The sequence below is a fragment of the Nerophis lumbriciformis genome, linkage group LG18 (assembly GCF_033978685.3).
Source record: "Nerophis lumbriciformis linkage group LG18, RoL_Nlum_v2.1, whole genome shotgun sequence".
NCBI classification, from domain to species: domain Eukaryota; kingdom Metazoa; phylum Chordata; class Actinopteri; order Syngnathiformes; family Syngnathidae; genus Nerophis; species Nerophis lumbriciformis.
In genome coordinates, this window is record NC_084565.2 from 14,015,391 (window position 1) to 14,030,000 (window position 14,610).

At 40.2% G+C, this 14,610-nt stretch overlaps 2 protein-coding genes across 5 annotated transcripts in view; both read left to right on the forward strand.

Annotated features, from left to right (window-relative positions):
• agfg1b (ArfGAP with FG repeats 1b) overlaps nt 1-4,782 on the forward strand; it is a 44,974-nt gene extending 40,192 nt beyond the window's left edge. For 3 of the 4 annotated variants that reach the window (XM_061977710.2, XM_061977712.2, XM_061977711.2), the window contains 2 exons: nt 3,592-3,686; nt 3,793-4,781. In XM_061977710.2, coding sequence (XP_061833694.2) covers nt 3,592-3,686; nt 3,793-3,852 — 155 coding nt within the window. In that variant the 3' untranslated portion in view covers nt 3,853-4,781. Of the gene's footprint in view, nt 1-3,111; nt 3,171-3,591; nt 3,687-3,792 lie in introns of all 4 variants that reach the window. The other variant, XR_009817041.2, reaches the window with a different exon arrangement.
• A 716-nt stretch (nt 4,783-5,498) lies between these two features.
• fbxo36b (F-box protein 36b) lies at nt 5,499-14,279 on the forward strand. Its single transcript, XM_061978557.2, has 4 exons — nt 5,499-5,688; nt 8,191-8,299; nt 11,449-11,621; nt 13,569-14,279. Exons 1-4 carry the CDS (start codon nt 5,593-5,595, stop codon nt 13,833-13,835), a joined length of 645 nt encoding a protein of 214 aa, XP_061834541.1. The 5' UTR covers nt 5,499-5,592; the 3' UTR covers nt 13,836-14,279.
• The last annotated feature ends 331 nt before the right edge of the window (nt 14,280-14,610 follow it).

Consider the following 14,610-nt stretch of genomic DNA (forward strand, 5'->3'; position numbering starts at 1 on the left):
AGCAATGCTGCTAATGCACAATAAAGTGTCACAATAAAGCTACATCTGTCACTTGGCTTCTAAAACTTACTACTCATCCTCTTTGTGTTAGGGCTCACAAATTTAAGGTGAGGACCTTATATTAAATTATATTATATATATATATATATATATATATATATATACTGTATATATTATAGCACCCCCCGCGACCCCAAAAGGCACAAGCGGTAGAAGATGGATGGATGGATGGATTGATATATTATATTATATTATATATCATAATTGTTCCCAAAGTAATTGTTGGCTCTCACAAAGTCTGCTTCCCAATCAACAACAATGTTGATTGGGAAGGGATCTGTGGTTCCTCTTCTATGTCCCGGATCACTTGACTGGCTTGCTCATTATTTTTTTTAAATGGCTCGGGAATCTCTGTGAGCTTGATACTATTTTGATTATATCAATTTACTCACAAACGTAAGTCTTCTGGTGTTATGAATCAGATATATATGACAAAAGCTTCAATATAGAGGCAACTTGTGTTTCCATACTGGTACTTGAAATCACACGCATGACTTTCCCAGACATGATGTGGACAATTTCTTTTTAATTTAGGCGTGAAGGCAATTTTCCTTTTTCTTTTCCTTGTGGCAGCCTGGTGCAGTGTTTTGAGGTTATCTTTGGGCGTTTGTTTCTGTTGCTGTGGATGAAAAGCCAAATGAAGAGATCTCTGCCACACCTTTTGAATCCCCTGAATGCGATCTGACATGCTCGGGCTTAGTCCTCTTTCACTACCCAGAAATTAGGGCTGGGCGATTATGGCTGAAAACTATATCATGGAATAAGTGTTTTATATTGGTCGATATCCATAGTTATTGATATTTCTTTATGACCTATCAAAAATAAGGACCAGGAGAAAAATATATTAAATGTAAACATTCCTGTTTAAAATGTAACTTTGTTTTGGTTATAATCCTCTCAGCTATTAAGGCAGGAAGGAAAGAAATGTCATCACAACTATGGAAAACAATCAATGTAAACAACATTTTTAAAATTACATTGAATACTTAACAAGGGATGTATGTTAGGATTTTATTCATACCAATATCGATATTCCTTATTGATACCAGTATTCAGCGGTACTCTTATCTGTACTATATGTATTTGTGTAAAAAAATCTGGTTTTATTAGCATTTGAATTAGCACAAGAGGTTGTGCACCAGCAACATCATGTAACATCTCACAGCAGATAAGTATTTTATCAACACCTGCTTTCTAGGTCAAGTCAACTATGCAAGGTGCAATGCAGTTCTGTCATCACCTTCTGAAGACCATGCAGATCCATCACTGTGTTTCTATTCATTACAGTTACACTTAGTATATTCATCCATTTTCTACCGCGTTTAAAATAATTGTGATAAATTAATATTAATGTATGGTATCCATGTTCTTTCACAGACCTTTAACATATCTCATATCGAATATATAATACAGTCAATTACAATGTTAGTTTGGTGTGCATTTTGTAAGAATAGGAATTTGTTATTTTTGTTTGTTGCATACGGACAGCCACTGAAGTATATGTGTCTGTGTTGTGTGTGTGTTATATAAATAAAAAGACCCAGTTATTATTTAAATTTTTCACTTTTTTGAGTGGATTAATATTGGCCTGTGGATTACACGATCCCTGAAAGGATGGTTGGGTTTATGAATCGCCGTAGTGATGGTCGGGAGTGAAGTGGCGTTCACTTCAAACTGACACTCACTTGTATTTGCGTCCGTGACTTCGGGGACTAGGAGGAACTATTGTTGTCACAAACTTTTGTGTGGTTTTGCTTCCTTATTTGTGATTATTCCAAGCTGATAATCATGTACCCCTACATAGTAGTGACACTTGAACTTAATGTGACAGACACCGTGTCATAAGTAATTCAGAATCTTAACTGTCTTCCTGGGCCGACCCAATTAGGAACCGGTACAAAAAACTACCGATACACAGAATACATCCCTACTTAATAATAATCTCCTGAAATGAGGGTGCAAAAATAGGGAATATGTAAAAAGACATGTCTATGGAATGTTCTCATTCATCAGGTCATGGTCATCTCTGGACATTCAATCAATCACAACTGGACTGTTTGGTTTGTCTTAGAAGACGTTTGGCCTCTCATCCGTGTAGACTTCATCAGTTAGATTGGTCACATCTAATCTTAGACTTAGATTGGTCAGATCCAGTCTTAGACTTAGATTGGTCACATTTAGTCTAGACTTAGAAGATGTTTGGTCTCTCATCCGAGTAGACTTCATCAGTTAGATTGGTCACATCTAATCTTAGACTTAGATTGGTCAGATCCAGTCTTAGACTTAGATTGGTCACATTTAGTCTAGACTTAGAAGATGTTTGGTCTCTCATCCGAGTAGACTTCATCAGTTCATGATCATAGACCTAGATTGATCACATATAGTCTTAGATTTATATTGATCACATATAGTCGTAGACTTAGATTGATCACATCTAGGCTTAGACTTAGATTGGTCACGTCTAGGCTTAGATTTAGATTGGTCACGTCTAGGCTAAGCTTTAGATTGGTCACGTCTAGGTTTAGATTTAGATTGGTCACGTCTAGGCTTAGACTTGGATTGGTCTCAACTAGTCTCAGACTTGGATTGGTCACATCTAGTCTCAGACTTGCATTGGTCACATATAGTCTTAGATTTGGATTGGCCACATCTAGTCTTAGACTGGTCACCTCTAGTCTTACACTTTGATTGGTCACATCTAGTCTTAGACTTTGGTCACATCTAGTCTTAGACTTTGATTGGTCAGATCTGCTCGTGTCAAAACCCCAAATATTTATACTCCAAAACCAGGGGGGTGTGCCTGGGCTAGGATGGTTTCGCCCTATGGTAGTGAGAAAAACAACTGTTGAGATGCAAAGCCAACGACAGTCGTTGAAGTGTAATTTCCCCTCGTTAGCATTGAGGTATTGTGTGGCAGAACGATCGCTGTGGATCGACTACAGTCCAAAATAATCGGAATATGTAAGCAATGCTTAATAAAGTGTAAAAAAAATAGTGCGAAGTTTGAAAATGTAAACATGAAAATAACTATTTTTTGCATGTTTATGCCAGGAAGTTACAGCTGTGCTCGGTTGAGCGTGGCAAAGGTGGTCCACATTGGTCTGACTACGGTACGTTTGAAAAAATCCAAAAAACATTTATAATGATGAGGTGACTTTTCTGTTTATCAACAGTTAATTTGCTCTCTACAGCACTTATTTGTAGTTCCTCTTCTCACTCCATGCAAAGAATCAACCGCGAGACAACAAGATGGTGCAACAAAACTTGATAGTTGATACTGTTACCTGATTGGCTGTTGGCATGTCACTCCCACTGATCAGTGATCATTTCCTGCATTGCTCGGTTACCATAAAGCGAGTGCCTTTGTTCATGCAACCAACCTTTCTTCCCAACTTCCGGTTTCTTCCAACATATCTGTCAGAGCATATCGATTATGTATTGATGCCGTTTAATCACCCAGCCCTAATGGAAAATAATCTTACGCTTTTTTTTATATTATATTATGCCTCCCTGTTCGTCTTTCTCCCCAAGGCCCTGCATTCCCAGCCTATGGTCCAAACAAGCCCTCCATGACGCCTTTTGGTCAACCAATGGCTGGTCCTGGCATGTCCAATAACCCCTTCATGGTGAGCATGCATTGTCCTCTTCTTTCCCAACATTGTAGAGAAGAGGAGCTTGTGCAAACGTGGGAGTACTTCACATTGTCATAACAGTGACCCACTCTCATTTCAGGCGGGAGCCCCCACCGGGCCGTTCACTTCGGGGGGTTCCACAACCAACCCATTCCTGTAGCACAACTCCCAGTCCTCACCAGCAGAGGGCAGCATGCAGCACATAGTCAACGCACCGTTCCGTCACGCTATTAGTGGCAGTACATTTCTTACAAAAAACGTTTACACTATTAAGAAGTGCAAAGGACTATATTCAAGGGACTGTTAGCGGGGAAAATGTACTGTTTGGACTATATTCATGATATGCTTTTTATTCTTTGTTTATGACTGCGTGCATATCATTTGTAATCACATTTACGTATGTGTTATGTATAACAGGTGAGTAGACACCGTGTGGAGAAACCACTACATGCTATTGTAAGTAAAGGTTTACACTTTATGATCTACAGGGTTCTCTATAAACATCCATTGTCTGGGGTATGGCCCACCCATGGAGATGCAGGTATTTCATTTCAAAAAAGGGATTGTTTTATTGTTCTTTTAGCATAAATGCTACTATACTGGCACTTGGGCCCAAATTGTCCATGAGTAACCTTTACAGGCAGTTAAAGTTGCCTCAAACCAAACGTGTACTGTATTTCATATGCAGTTGCAAGCTGGAAACTAAGGTTAGAGCTTTTGAGTAAATGGATGTGTGCCATAGAGCACAGATGCAGTAAAGCCGCATGATGATTTGGATGAACTGTGCAACAAATATCATCCAAATATGCTCCCTTGTTGTTGAGGGCTGTCAGATGAGCCGGTCTCAAATGTTCACAATGAACAGCGTTAACATAAGATTCAGTATTGCTTCAAGCGCTGAATATGCTCTGTCTAATCGAGGCCTCTTGACTCTGGACGTGGATTAGGGTCCCCATTTGTGCCGCTAGTGACTAACAATGAACTTTGTGTGTTTCTTGTCTTTGCAAGAATAGCTAAGTCAATGTGTACATATATAAATATATGTATAAATAAATTAAAAGATTTTTAAATACTGCATTTGTTTGTGGAACTGCATCTTATTTCAGCAAGAGTCGACTATACACTAAAGCAGGGGTGTCAAACTAATTTCAGCTCAGGGGCCGCATGGAGGAAAATCTGTGCATTATTAAAATCATGGCATTAAAACTATTACTTTGGCCTAAAATAGAACATACACATTCTGAAAATATTACAATAAAAATATAGAAAAAAAAAACAGGCAGCGGTAAAGTTCAGATCCATGAAGGAAAGAAGAAAGTGAATGAATGTTAATAACTGAATAAATTTACATATGCATAACAATTTGTTTTCTTTTGTGTTATTTTTTTTAAAAATGAATTAACGTTTATGACAACCTTTTTCCAAAACAATATAGAATGTGAGACATATCGGGATAATGCATGCATGGATCATTGGTTTTCAAAACGGTTACAAAAAAGTGGGCCCCCAAAAATTTACTGTGGCACACCATTTTTATGACTTGAAAATTCCTAGCGCCAACACTGATGGAGTATTGGTGCGTAATACTAATCAAATATCATCCCAGGGGCCGTAGAAAATTAATTCCAGATCCAGCCCGCGGGCCTTGACTTTGACACCCCTGCACTAAAGTCATCCATTGGATTCAAAAGTGTATTTGTGAAGAATACACCTTTTAAAGACAATTGATTCAAAAGTGTACTCTCATTAATTTCAGGCTTATATTACAAAGAAGACACTTTTATTCAGATAGATTCGAAGGCTGTACATTAAGGGAATATAAAGACGTTTATTGCTACGTCATAGCCTTACCCTGAGTCCAGACCATTAAACGTGGTTACTATAGCAACACAAAACTGTCATGGCGTCCCTTCTGAAAGACCCGCTGTTTGAAACCTCAGGACGGGGACCGTCAACTAACAAAAACTTCTATAACTTTTCCATCACTAAGTTGAACGTAAGTAAATCCCACTTACATTAAAAAATGTCACAATGTTTATTTTCGCGTTTCTGCTTTCTGATTTTCCCGGCTAATTTCGTCATACTGGCCACTGAATAACTACTGTTAGCCGTTATGCTATGAAAGTTTCCATCCATCCATCCATTTCCTACCGCTTGTCCCGTTCGGGGTCGGGGTGGAGCCTGTCTCAGCTGCTTCGGGCGGAAGACGGTGTACACCCTGGACAAGTCGCCACCATCGCAAATGAAAGTTTCCCATTTTAAAAAATGTATAATGATGCTCAGATTTGATTGATGCGGTCATAGAGGTACACCACTGATTCAACAACACCTTTATTGTTGTGGTTGCAGTCAGTAGTAGTGTAAAAGTGAGGTCGCTAAGGGTACATTAAAGTGCAGTATAAGCACTGCATAACATAATATCTCTCACAGCATGGGTGTCAAACTCTGGCCCGCGGGCCAAATTTGGCCCGCCGTGTAATTTTACTTGGCCCTTGAGGCGATATCAAATTAACACTAAAACTGCGGTAACATCGCATTCATTGCTAATTCTCATACTTGCCAACCCTCTCGGGAGACCCCTTCCAAAAATCACCACGTCCGCTTTTCATCCGGTCCAACGAGTGCTGGCCCAGTCACATAAAATGTGCAACTTCTGCATGTACACATAGGTGAATGCAAGGCATACTTGATCAACAGCGATACAGGTTACACTGAGGGTGCCCGTATAAACAAGTTTAACACTGATAGAAATATACGCCACACTGTGAACCCACACCAAACAAGAATGACAAACACATTTAGGGAGAACATCCGTACCGTAACACAACAGAACAAATACCCAGAACCCTTTGCAGCACTAATTCTTCCGGGAGGTGTGTGTGTGGGGGTGGGGGTGGGGGCACGGTTTGGTGGTAGCGGGGGGTGTATTTTGATCAAGTATGCGTTGCATTCACGTGTGTGTGCGTGTAGAAGCCGCACATATCTTGTGACTGGGCCGGCACGTTGTTAGAATGGATGAAAAGCGGACGTGACGACAGCACAGAGGACGTTAAAGGCAGTGCCTTTAAGGCACGCCCCCAAGACTGTGGTCCGGGTGGACTACGAGATATAATGACTGATGAACACCTTCGTTCGATAATGAAGGTTGCCTCAGCTCAAAGCCTGAGCCCCGACATTAATGAATTAGCATCCAAGAAAAGATTGCAGGTATCTGGCTTGGGCACATCAGATTAGATCAGTGTGTTGTAAACTGAGCAGTTTAAAGTCCTGAATGCTTGATTTATTCATTGTTATTTTATTTTCAAATTTATTAGCCTGTGAAAAAGTTAATGTTGATATTTACCTCAGAAGGCTGCAAATAGAAAAGAGGCATTCAATTTTTATTTAAATTGTATTTGATATGCCATTGATATTTTTTAATTATTATCATTTTTTGAAACTGGATTTTGCATGTCACTATAAAGTTATACAAGCCTTGCTTGTTCAATATTCAATGCAAAACTTGTTTGGGTTCCTATTAAAAGGTTCATTTGTTCAACCTTGGACCGCGGCTTTGTTCAGTTTTAAATTTTGGCCCACTCTGTATTTAAAGTCCCAATGATTGTCACACACACACTAGGTGTGGTGAAATGTGTCCTCTGCATTTGACCCATCCCCTTGATCACCCCCTGGGAGGTGAGGGGAGCAGTGGGCAGCAGCGGTGCCGCGCCCGGGAATCATTTTTGGTGATTTAACCCCCAATTCCAACCCTTGATGCTGAGTGCCAAGCAGGGAGGTAATGGGTCCCATTTTTATAGTCTTTGGTATGACTCGGCCGGGGTTTGAACTCACAACCTACCGATCTCAGGGCGGACACTCTAACCACTAGGCCACTGAGTAGGTATTTGAGTTTGACACCCCTGTCTTACAGTGTCAGTCAACTTTGAGATTCAGTAAAGGCATGTCCAAAAGTGAAATCTAAGTGATCATGTTTAATTAAAAATATTTTTTGACAAGTCCTTTCTATGTTAGACACATTTGCAAATCTTAAGTCAGTGGTTATATATTTGTTTTTCATCAGGTGCCACTTTAGAAAACACTTGGCTCTCCAAGTATCACCATAATGACCAACATTAAAATACAGCAGCGTAGTATGCCCAAGTATTCATTAAAAATAAGACAGAGGTGTGATTTAACAAGTACATTAGATGGTTTGGCTACTGTAACATTACACACAGTTTGAACAGTAACACTGGGTTTGAATATTTCATCAAGTAATTCTTTGGCGCACCATTAGATGGAGCCCGTGTACCACAATTTGAGAATCCCAGTCATATTTCTCAAATCTGAAGTGTAGGCTACAGTACTTAACAAAATAATTGGTCTAAGATCAAAGTGAGAAAGAAAAACACTTTTGACCATAATTTTAGATATTTTGCTCAGCTTTCCATTTTTTGACCATGCAGATTGTGTAAGTGTACCTAATGTTGTGGACACTGAGTGTGTAATACCTGAACAGGTGATATGGAGATGGTGGCTGATATCCCCCAGAGCTGTGTACAAACTTTCAAAGCCTGGCCAGCTGATTCTGTCTTATGAGGACTTCTTGGATGACAGTAAGCTACAAAGTAAGAAGTCTGTTTTTATTAGGCCAGTATTTGCCAAACTATCCTCACCAAGTAGCACCTCAGAAGAAACTTGTCTCTCCAAGTCCCACTATAATGACAACATAAAATACAATAGAATAGTCGGCCTAAATATTCATTTAAAACAAAGCAGAGGTTTTATTTAAGAAGTAAACATAATATTCTGGCCCACATTACACACAGTTTGAGCAGTAACACTGTGTTTGAATATTTAATCAACTGATTCTTTGGCGTCCCACGAGATGGAGCACACGTACCACTAGTACAGGGGTCGGCAACCTTAACCACTCAAAGAGCCATTTTGACCAGTTTCACAAATTAAAGAAAACTGGGAGCCACAAAACTCTTTTGAAATTTAAAATGACAACACTGCATACAAGTTTTTTTTTTTGCTTTGTGCTATGTATAAACCAGGGGTCTCAGACACGCGGCCTGCACCGTAATATGAAAATTTAATGTTAGTGCGGCCCGTGAGTTTTATATGAATGGCGCTTGACAGCATCATACTTGCCAACCCTCTCGATTTTTCCCGGGAGACTCCCGAATTTCAGGGCAACTATTCTCTCAAACGTCTGCTGATTTTCACCCAAACAACAATAATAAGGGCGTACCGGGATGGCACAGCATTTAACGCCTTCTACAACCTGTACAAACAGCGTGTCAGTCCAGCCACACGTTGTTTGCAGCTTCTGCTTGCGCACGTAAGTGACAGCAATGTATACTTGGTCAACAGCCACACAGGTTACACTGACGGTGGCCGTATAAAACAACTTTAACACTCTTACTAATATGCGCCACACTGTGAACCAAAACCAAACAAGAATGACAAACACATTTCGGGAGAACATCTGCACCGTAACACAACAGAACAAATACCCAGAATCCCATGCAGCCCTAACTCTTCCGGGCTACATTATACACCCCCGCTATCACCAAACCCCTGGGAGAGGCACTGAAATCCGGAAGTCTCCCGGGAAAATCAGGAGGGTCGGCAAGTATGCAGCTGAGCCGCATCAGAGTGGTCAAAGAGCCGCATGCGGCTCCGGAGCCGCGGGTTGCAGACCCCTGCACTAGTAGTATGAATACCACAGTTTGAGAATCACTGTTTTAGGCAATACTACTCCTTTTCGGACATGTGCTAATAAAAAAAAGAAAATGTGTGAAATATGGCATCATATTGTAACTTTGCACGATCAAAATAAACTTCAACAACAATATGCTCTTTAGCTAGAACTTCTGAGATATTGCTCTATTTTGCTTGTCACCTGCAACACCAAAGCTGTTCTTCAGATAGCTTGGCATAAATTGACCTATATTGTATTCCTTTGGGCATTTTTAGTCAAAGTATTAAGCCAGAACACTGCCAGTAAGTTTTGGTAATAAAACAAAACTTTGGCAAGGTAGAAAATGCATTTACACAGAAACAAGTGTTAGTATTTTAAAATGTTTTGTGAAAAAAGTATATACAGACAATATTTTTTGTGGATCTTTTTTGTTTTGTTTTTCAATGCTAATCTTTAGATTTTTTGTTTGACACTGTTATTTTTTTTTTAAGAGTTAGTTCATACTTGCCAACCCTCCCGGATTTTCCGGGAGACTCCCGAAATTCAGCGCCTCTCCCGAAAACCTCCCGGGACAAATTTTCTCCCGAAAATCTCCCGAAATTCAGGCGGAGCTGGAGGCCACGCCCCCTCCAGCTCCATGCTGAGTGACGTCAGGTGCGCAACACCACGTAAATCGTTGGCCAACCAAAAAGTAACCACAGTACGCTATAGCCAACATTCACCAGGAGATGGCAACAGACAAACATAGATCACTCTATTACATTCCTCCCCTTTTAGAAATGTATAGAAGTTACTCAAAATAAATAAACAACCCAACCAAAAAATGCAGCAGCTCAATTAAAAAACTATACTTAAGCCACATTCTTTTTTTTTTTAGGAAACTCTTAACCCTCATTTGTAAGAAATAACATGCTTATTATACAAACAGTATTTGTACACCTTTAACACAGATTTTTATACTGTCTTCAGAGATTCAGTTTTTTTGGTGGTACTCGAAACCTTTCTGGGTACCTGGGAAAGGGTGTTCAGCATGGTTAGAAAAATAGTGACAGAGAATAAATGATAAATGGGTTGTACTTGTATAGCGCTTTTCTACCTTCAAGGTACTCAAAGCGCTTTGACACTACTTCCACATTTACCCATTCACACACACATTCACACACTGATGGAGGGAGCTGCCATGCAAGGCGCTAACCAGCACCCATCAGGAGCAAGGGTGAAGTGTCTTGCTCAGGACACAACGGACATGACGAGGTTGGTACTAGGTGGGGATTGAACCAGGGACCCTCGGGTCGCGCACGGCCATTCTTCCACTGCGCCACGCCGAATAGAATAGAACAAGGATGGACAATTCAACCCTTAACTCAACAATGAGTAGATGAGTGTTATGTGTGTGTATATGTGTAAATAAATGAACACTGAAATTCAAGTATTTCTTTTATATATATATATATATATATATATATATATATATATATATATATATATATATATATATATCCATCCATCCATCCATTTTCTACCGCTTATTCCCTTTGGGGTCGCGAGGGGCGCTGGAGCCTATCTCAGCTACAATCGGGCGGAAGGCGGGGTACACCCTGTATATAATAAAATACATATATACTGTATATAGCTAGAATTCACTGAAAGTCAAGTATTTCTTATATATATATATGAAATACTTGACTTGGTGAATTCTAGCTGTAAATATACTCCTCCCCTCTTAGCCACGCCCCCAACCACGCCCCGCCCACCCGAAATCGGAGGTCTCAAGGTTGACAAGTATGAGTTAGTTGTTCCATTTTTCAGTCTCACCTCTTGTTTTAATTTATTTTTTACAATTTTACAATATAATATTTTTTTCAATGTCACTACAACTTTTTTTTGTTAGTTTTTTCAACATCAAAAGTTACTGGCAGTGTTCTGGCTCCACAGCAAAGCGGTATAACAAAAGAATGAGGGGATAATGGTTACCATAACACTTGCAATAAGTTCTTACAAGCCAGCAAAGAAAATGATTACAATTCTGTATTTTGAAGAATTCCATAAGCTGCTCTATCTATTCAGGAGAGCTCAGCGCGGTCTTTGGCAGAGGGATCTTGCAGTACGCCAAAGCTTTGTGCCAGGGCCACTATGATTACCTGGAACGCCTGCCTGACCCTTTACTTCTGTGGATCATCAACCATCTGGAGCTCGAAGATGTTGGACAACTTGCAAGAACCTCACACAGGTTCAGGCAGGTGAGATGTACAGACTCAAATTGTGATACAAATGTAAGAATCTCAATTGTCTTTAGGTGTGAATCTGACTGTCCACACGAAGTGGTAGAAAATTAATAAATCACTCGGTGTCCAAACGATGGTCCACAGGCAAAGTGCAGCACGCTGACATCATGAGTTTATTAAGGAACCTGTTTTCCAAATTAATTTTTCATTTCATTTAACAACTTGTGGACGACGTGAGTAAATCAGCTCAATGGCCATGAATGGTTCTTTGAACTGATGACCCTTTGAACATGTGACCCAATCCAAACAACCTTCCTTAGTCATGGCACGAAAAACATGCAACCAACACAAAAAGTCAACACTCATGGTCACGCACAACACAACCTACTCACTGAACTGTGTGGACATTATAAAAAACATCTAATCACCATAAAAAATTCAAAATTACAACCATTTAAATCTATAACATTGCATGATGGGAAAAATGTTAGACACTCTTCACACTTATCCATGTTTGGGGTATTGTAGCTACTTGATAATTCTGATTGATTACAAAACTTAAATGAAGTAAACAAGGTAGGATTCCAACTTTCACATGCGCTTTATACCAACTATTCTTGATTATATTACGATATTAATATACTATGTAAACATACATACATACATACAATATACTATGTAGACTATATACTGTATCAATTACTGTACATGCAGTCGCATCCGGCCCCCAGGCAAATTTTTTTTAACCCAATGCGGCCCCCAAGTGGAAAAGTTGGACACCCCTGCATTAAAGGGGAACATTATCACCAGACCTATGTAAGCGTCAATATATACCTTGATGTTGCAGAAAAAAGACCATATATTTTTTAACCGATTTCCGAACTCTAAATGGGTGAATTTTGGCGAATTAAACGCCTTTCTATTATTCACTCTCGGAGCGATGACATCACAACGTGACGTCACACCGGGAAGCAATCCGCCATTTTCTCAAACACATTACAAACACAGAGTCAAATCAGCTCTGTTATTTTCCGTTTTTTCGACTGTTTTCCGTACCTTGGAGACATCATGCCTCGTCGGTGTGTTGTCGGAGGGTGTAACAACACGAACAGGGACAGATTCAAGTTGCACCAGTGGCCCAAAGATGCAAAAGTGGCAAGAAATTAGACGTTTGTTCTGCACACTTTACCGACGAAAGCTATGCTACGACAGAGATGGCAAGAATGTGTGGATATCCTGCGACACTCAAAGCAGATGCATTTGCAACTGAACTGGACAGATCAGCTTTCAGGAAAAGAGAGCGGATGAGGGTATGTCTACAGAATATATTAATTGATGAAAACTGGGCTGTCTGCACTCTCAAAGTGCATGTTGTTGCCAAATGTATTTCATATGCTGTAAACCTAGTTCATAGTTGTTAGTTTCCTTTAATGCCAAACAAACACAAACACATACCAATCGTTGGTTAGAAGGCGATCGCCGAATTCGTCCTCGCTTTCTCCCGTGTCGCTGGCTGTCGTGTCGTTTTCGTCGGTTTCGCTTGCATACGGTTCAAACCGATTTGGCTCAATAGCTTCAGTTTCTTCTTCAATTTCGTTTTCGCTACCTGCCTCCACACTACAACCATCCGTTTCAATACATGCGTAATCTGTTGAATCGCTTAAGCCGCTGAAATCCGAGTCTGAATCCGAGCTAATGTCGCTATATCTTGCTGTTCTATCCGCCATGTTTGTTTGTATTGGCATCACTGTGTGACGTCACAGGAAAATGGACGGGTGTATATAACGATGGTTAAAATCAGGCACTTTGAAGCTTTTTTTAGGGATATTGCGTGATGGGTAAAATTTTGAAAAAAACTTCGAAAAATAAAATAAACCACTGGGAACTGATTTTTAATGGTTTTAACCCTTCTGAAATTGTGATAATGTTCCCCTTTAAGATATTCTGTTCTCTGCTCTTTAGCTTTGTGGATCAGAGGAATTCTGGGAGCAGGCAGTGCGGCGTCGCTGCAAAACAGTTTCCCCTGAGGTTCCCTCCCTGGCACAAGAGGTGGGTTGGCGCAACATCTTCTTCACCAACAAGCTGCAGCTGCAGAAGCTCATCAACCGCCGCAGGCTGAGGGGCGATGAACAGAAGGCAGAGGTAACGGCTGGTAAAAGGTCAGAGATGTCGCAACACGACCTAAAACCAACAGGTTCGAAACCCTCAAAGGAAGGAGGGACGTCTTAAAACAGAAAATATCAGTTTTGTACGTGACAAGTTCTTGATCAGCGCCTTCCTTCAGCATTAACATCTGCCAAGGCCGCGCTATTCACAAAAATTATGGATTGTGTCCGTAAGGTCGCAGACTATTTCCTGGTTCAACGCGACATGTGGTGCCAATTTGGTTCTGCATGCAACGATCAATTACTGCAGACATGCCTTCATCCCAAATTGTAATGGAGCAGAAATGACAAACATATTTAGAGTCTTACAATGTCAACATTTTGTACTTAGGTCACTACTTCGGAAATTTGGTTGTAAAATGTGAATACCTAATCTGTATCATCTCTGCCATTTGGAAGGTTTGCTGAGATTGTTTTGTGCCATTTTAAAGTCAACCCCAGAAATAAATTATGAACTGAAACATTCCAAAGCCATCATTTTGGTCCAGATGAAACACAAATGACTGTTTTGCTTAGTTTTTGATGAGCACCAGTTTTAAGTTGCATCATGATCCGAGTTCCTGGAAGAATCAACACGTCTGATGGAGCACTGATAGGATTATGACGAAATTGGACGAACTCGTCCTCCAGAGGGCGCACTTTGCCAAACGTGGAATGTACTCCCATCATTGTCACAGAATCAGCTTGAAAGGTTGAATTTAGAGAGTTTTAGTCCTGCAGAAATAGGAAGAACTAGTCCTCTAGAACAGTGGTTCTCAACCTTTTTTCAGTGATGTACCCCCTGTGAAAATGTTTTAATTCAAGTACCCCCTAATCAGAGCAAAGCATTTTTGGTTGAA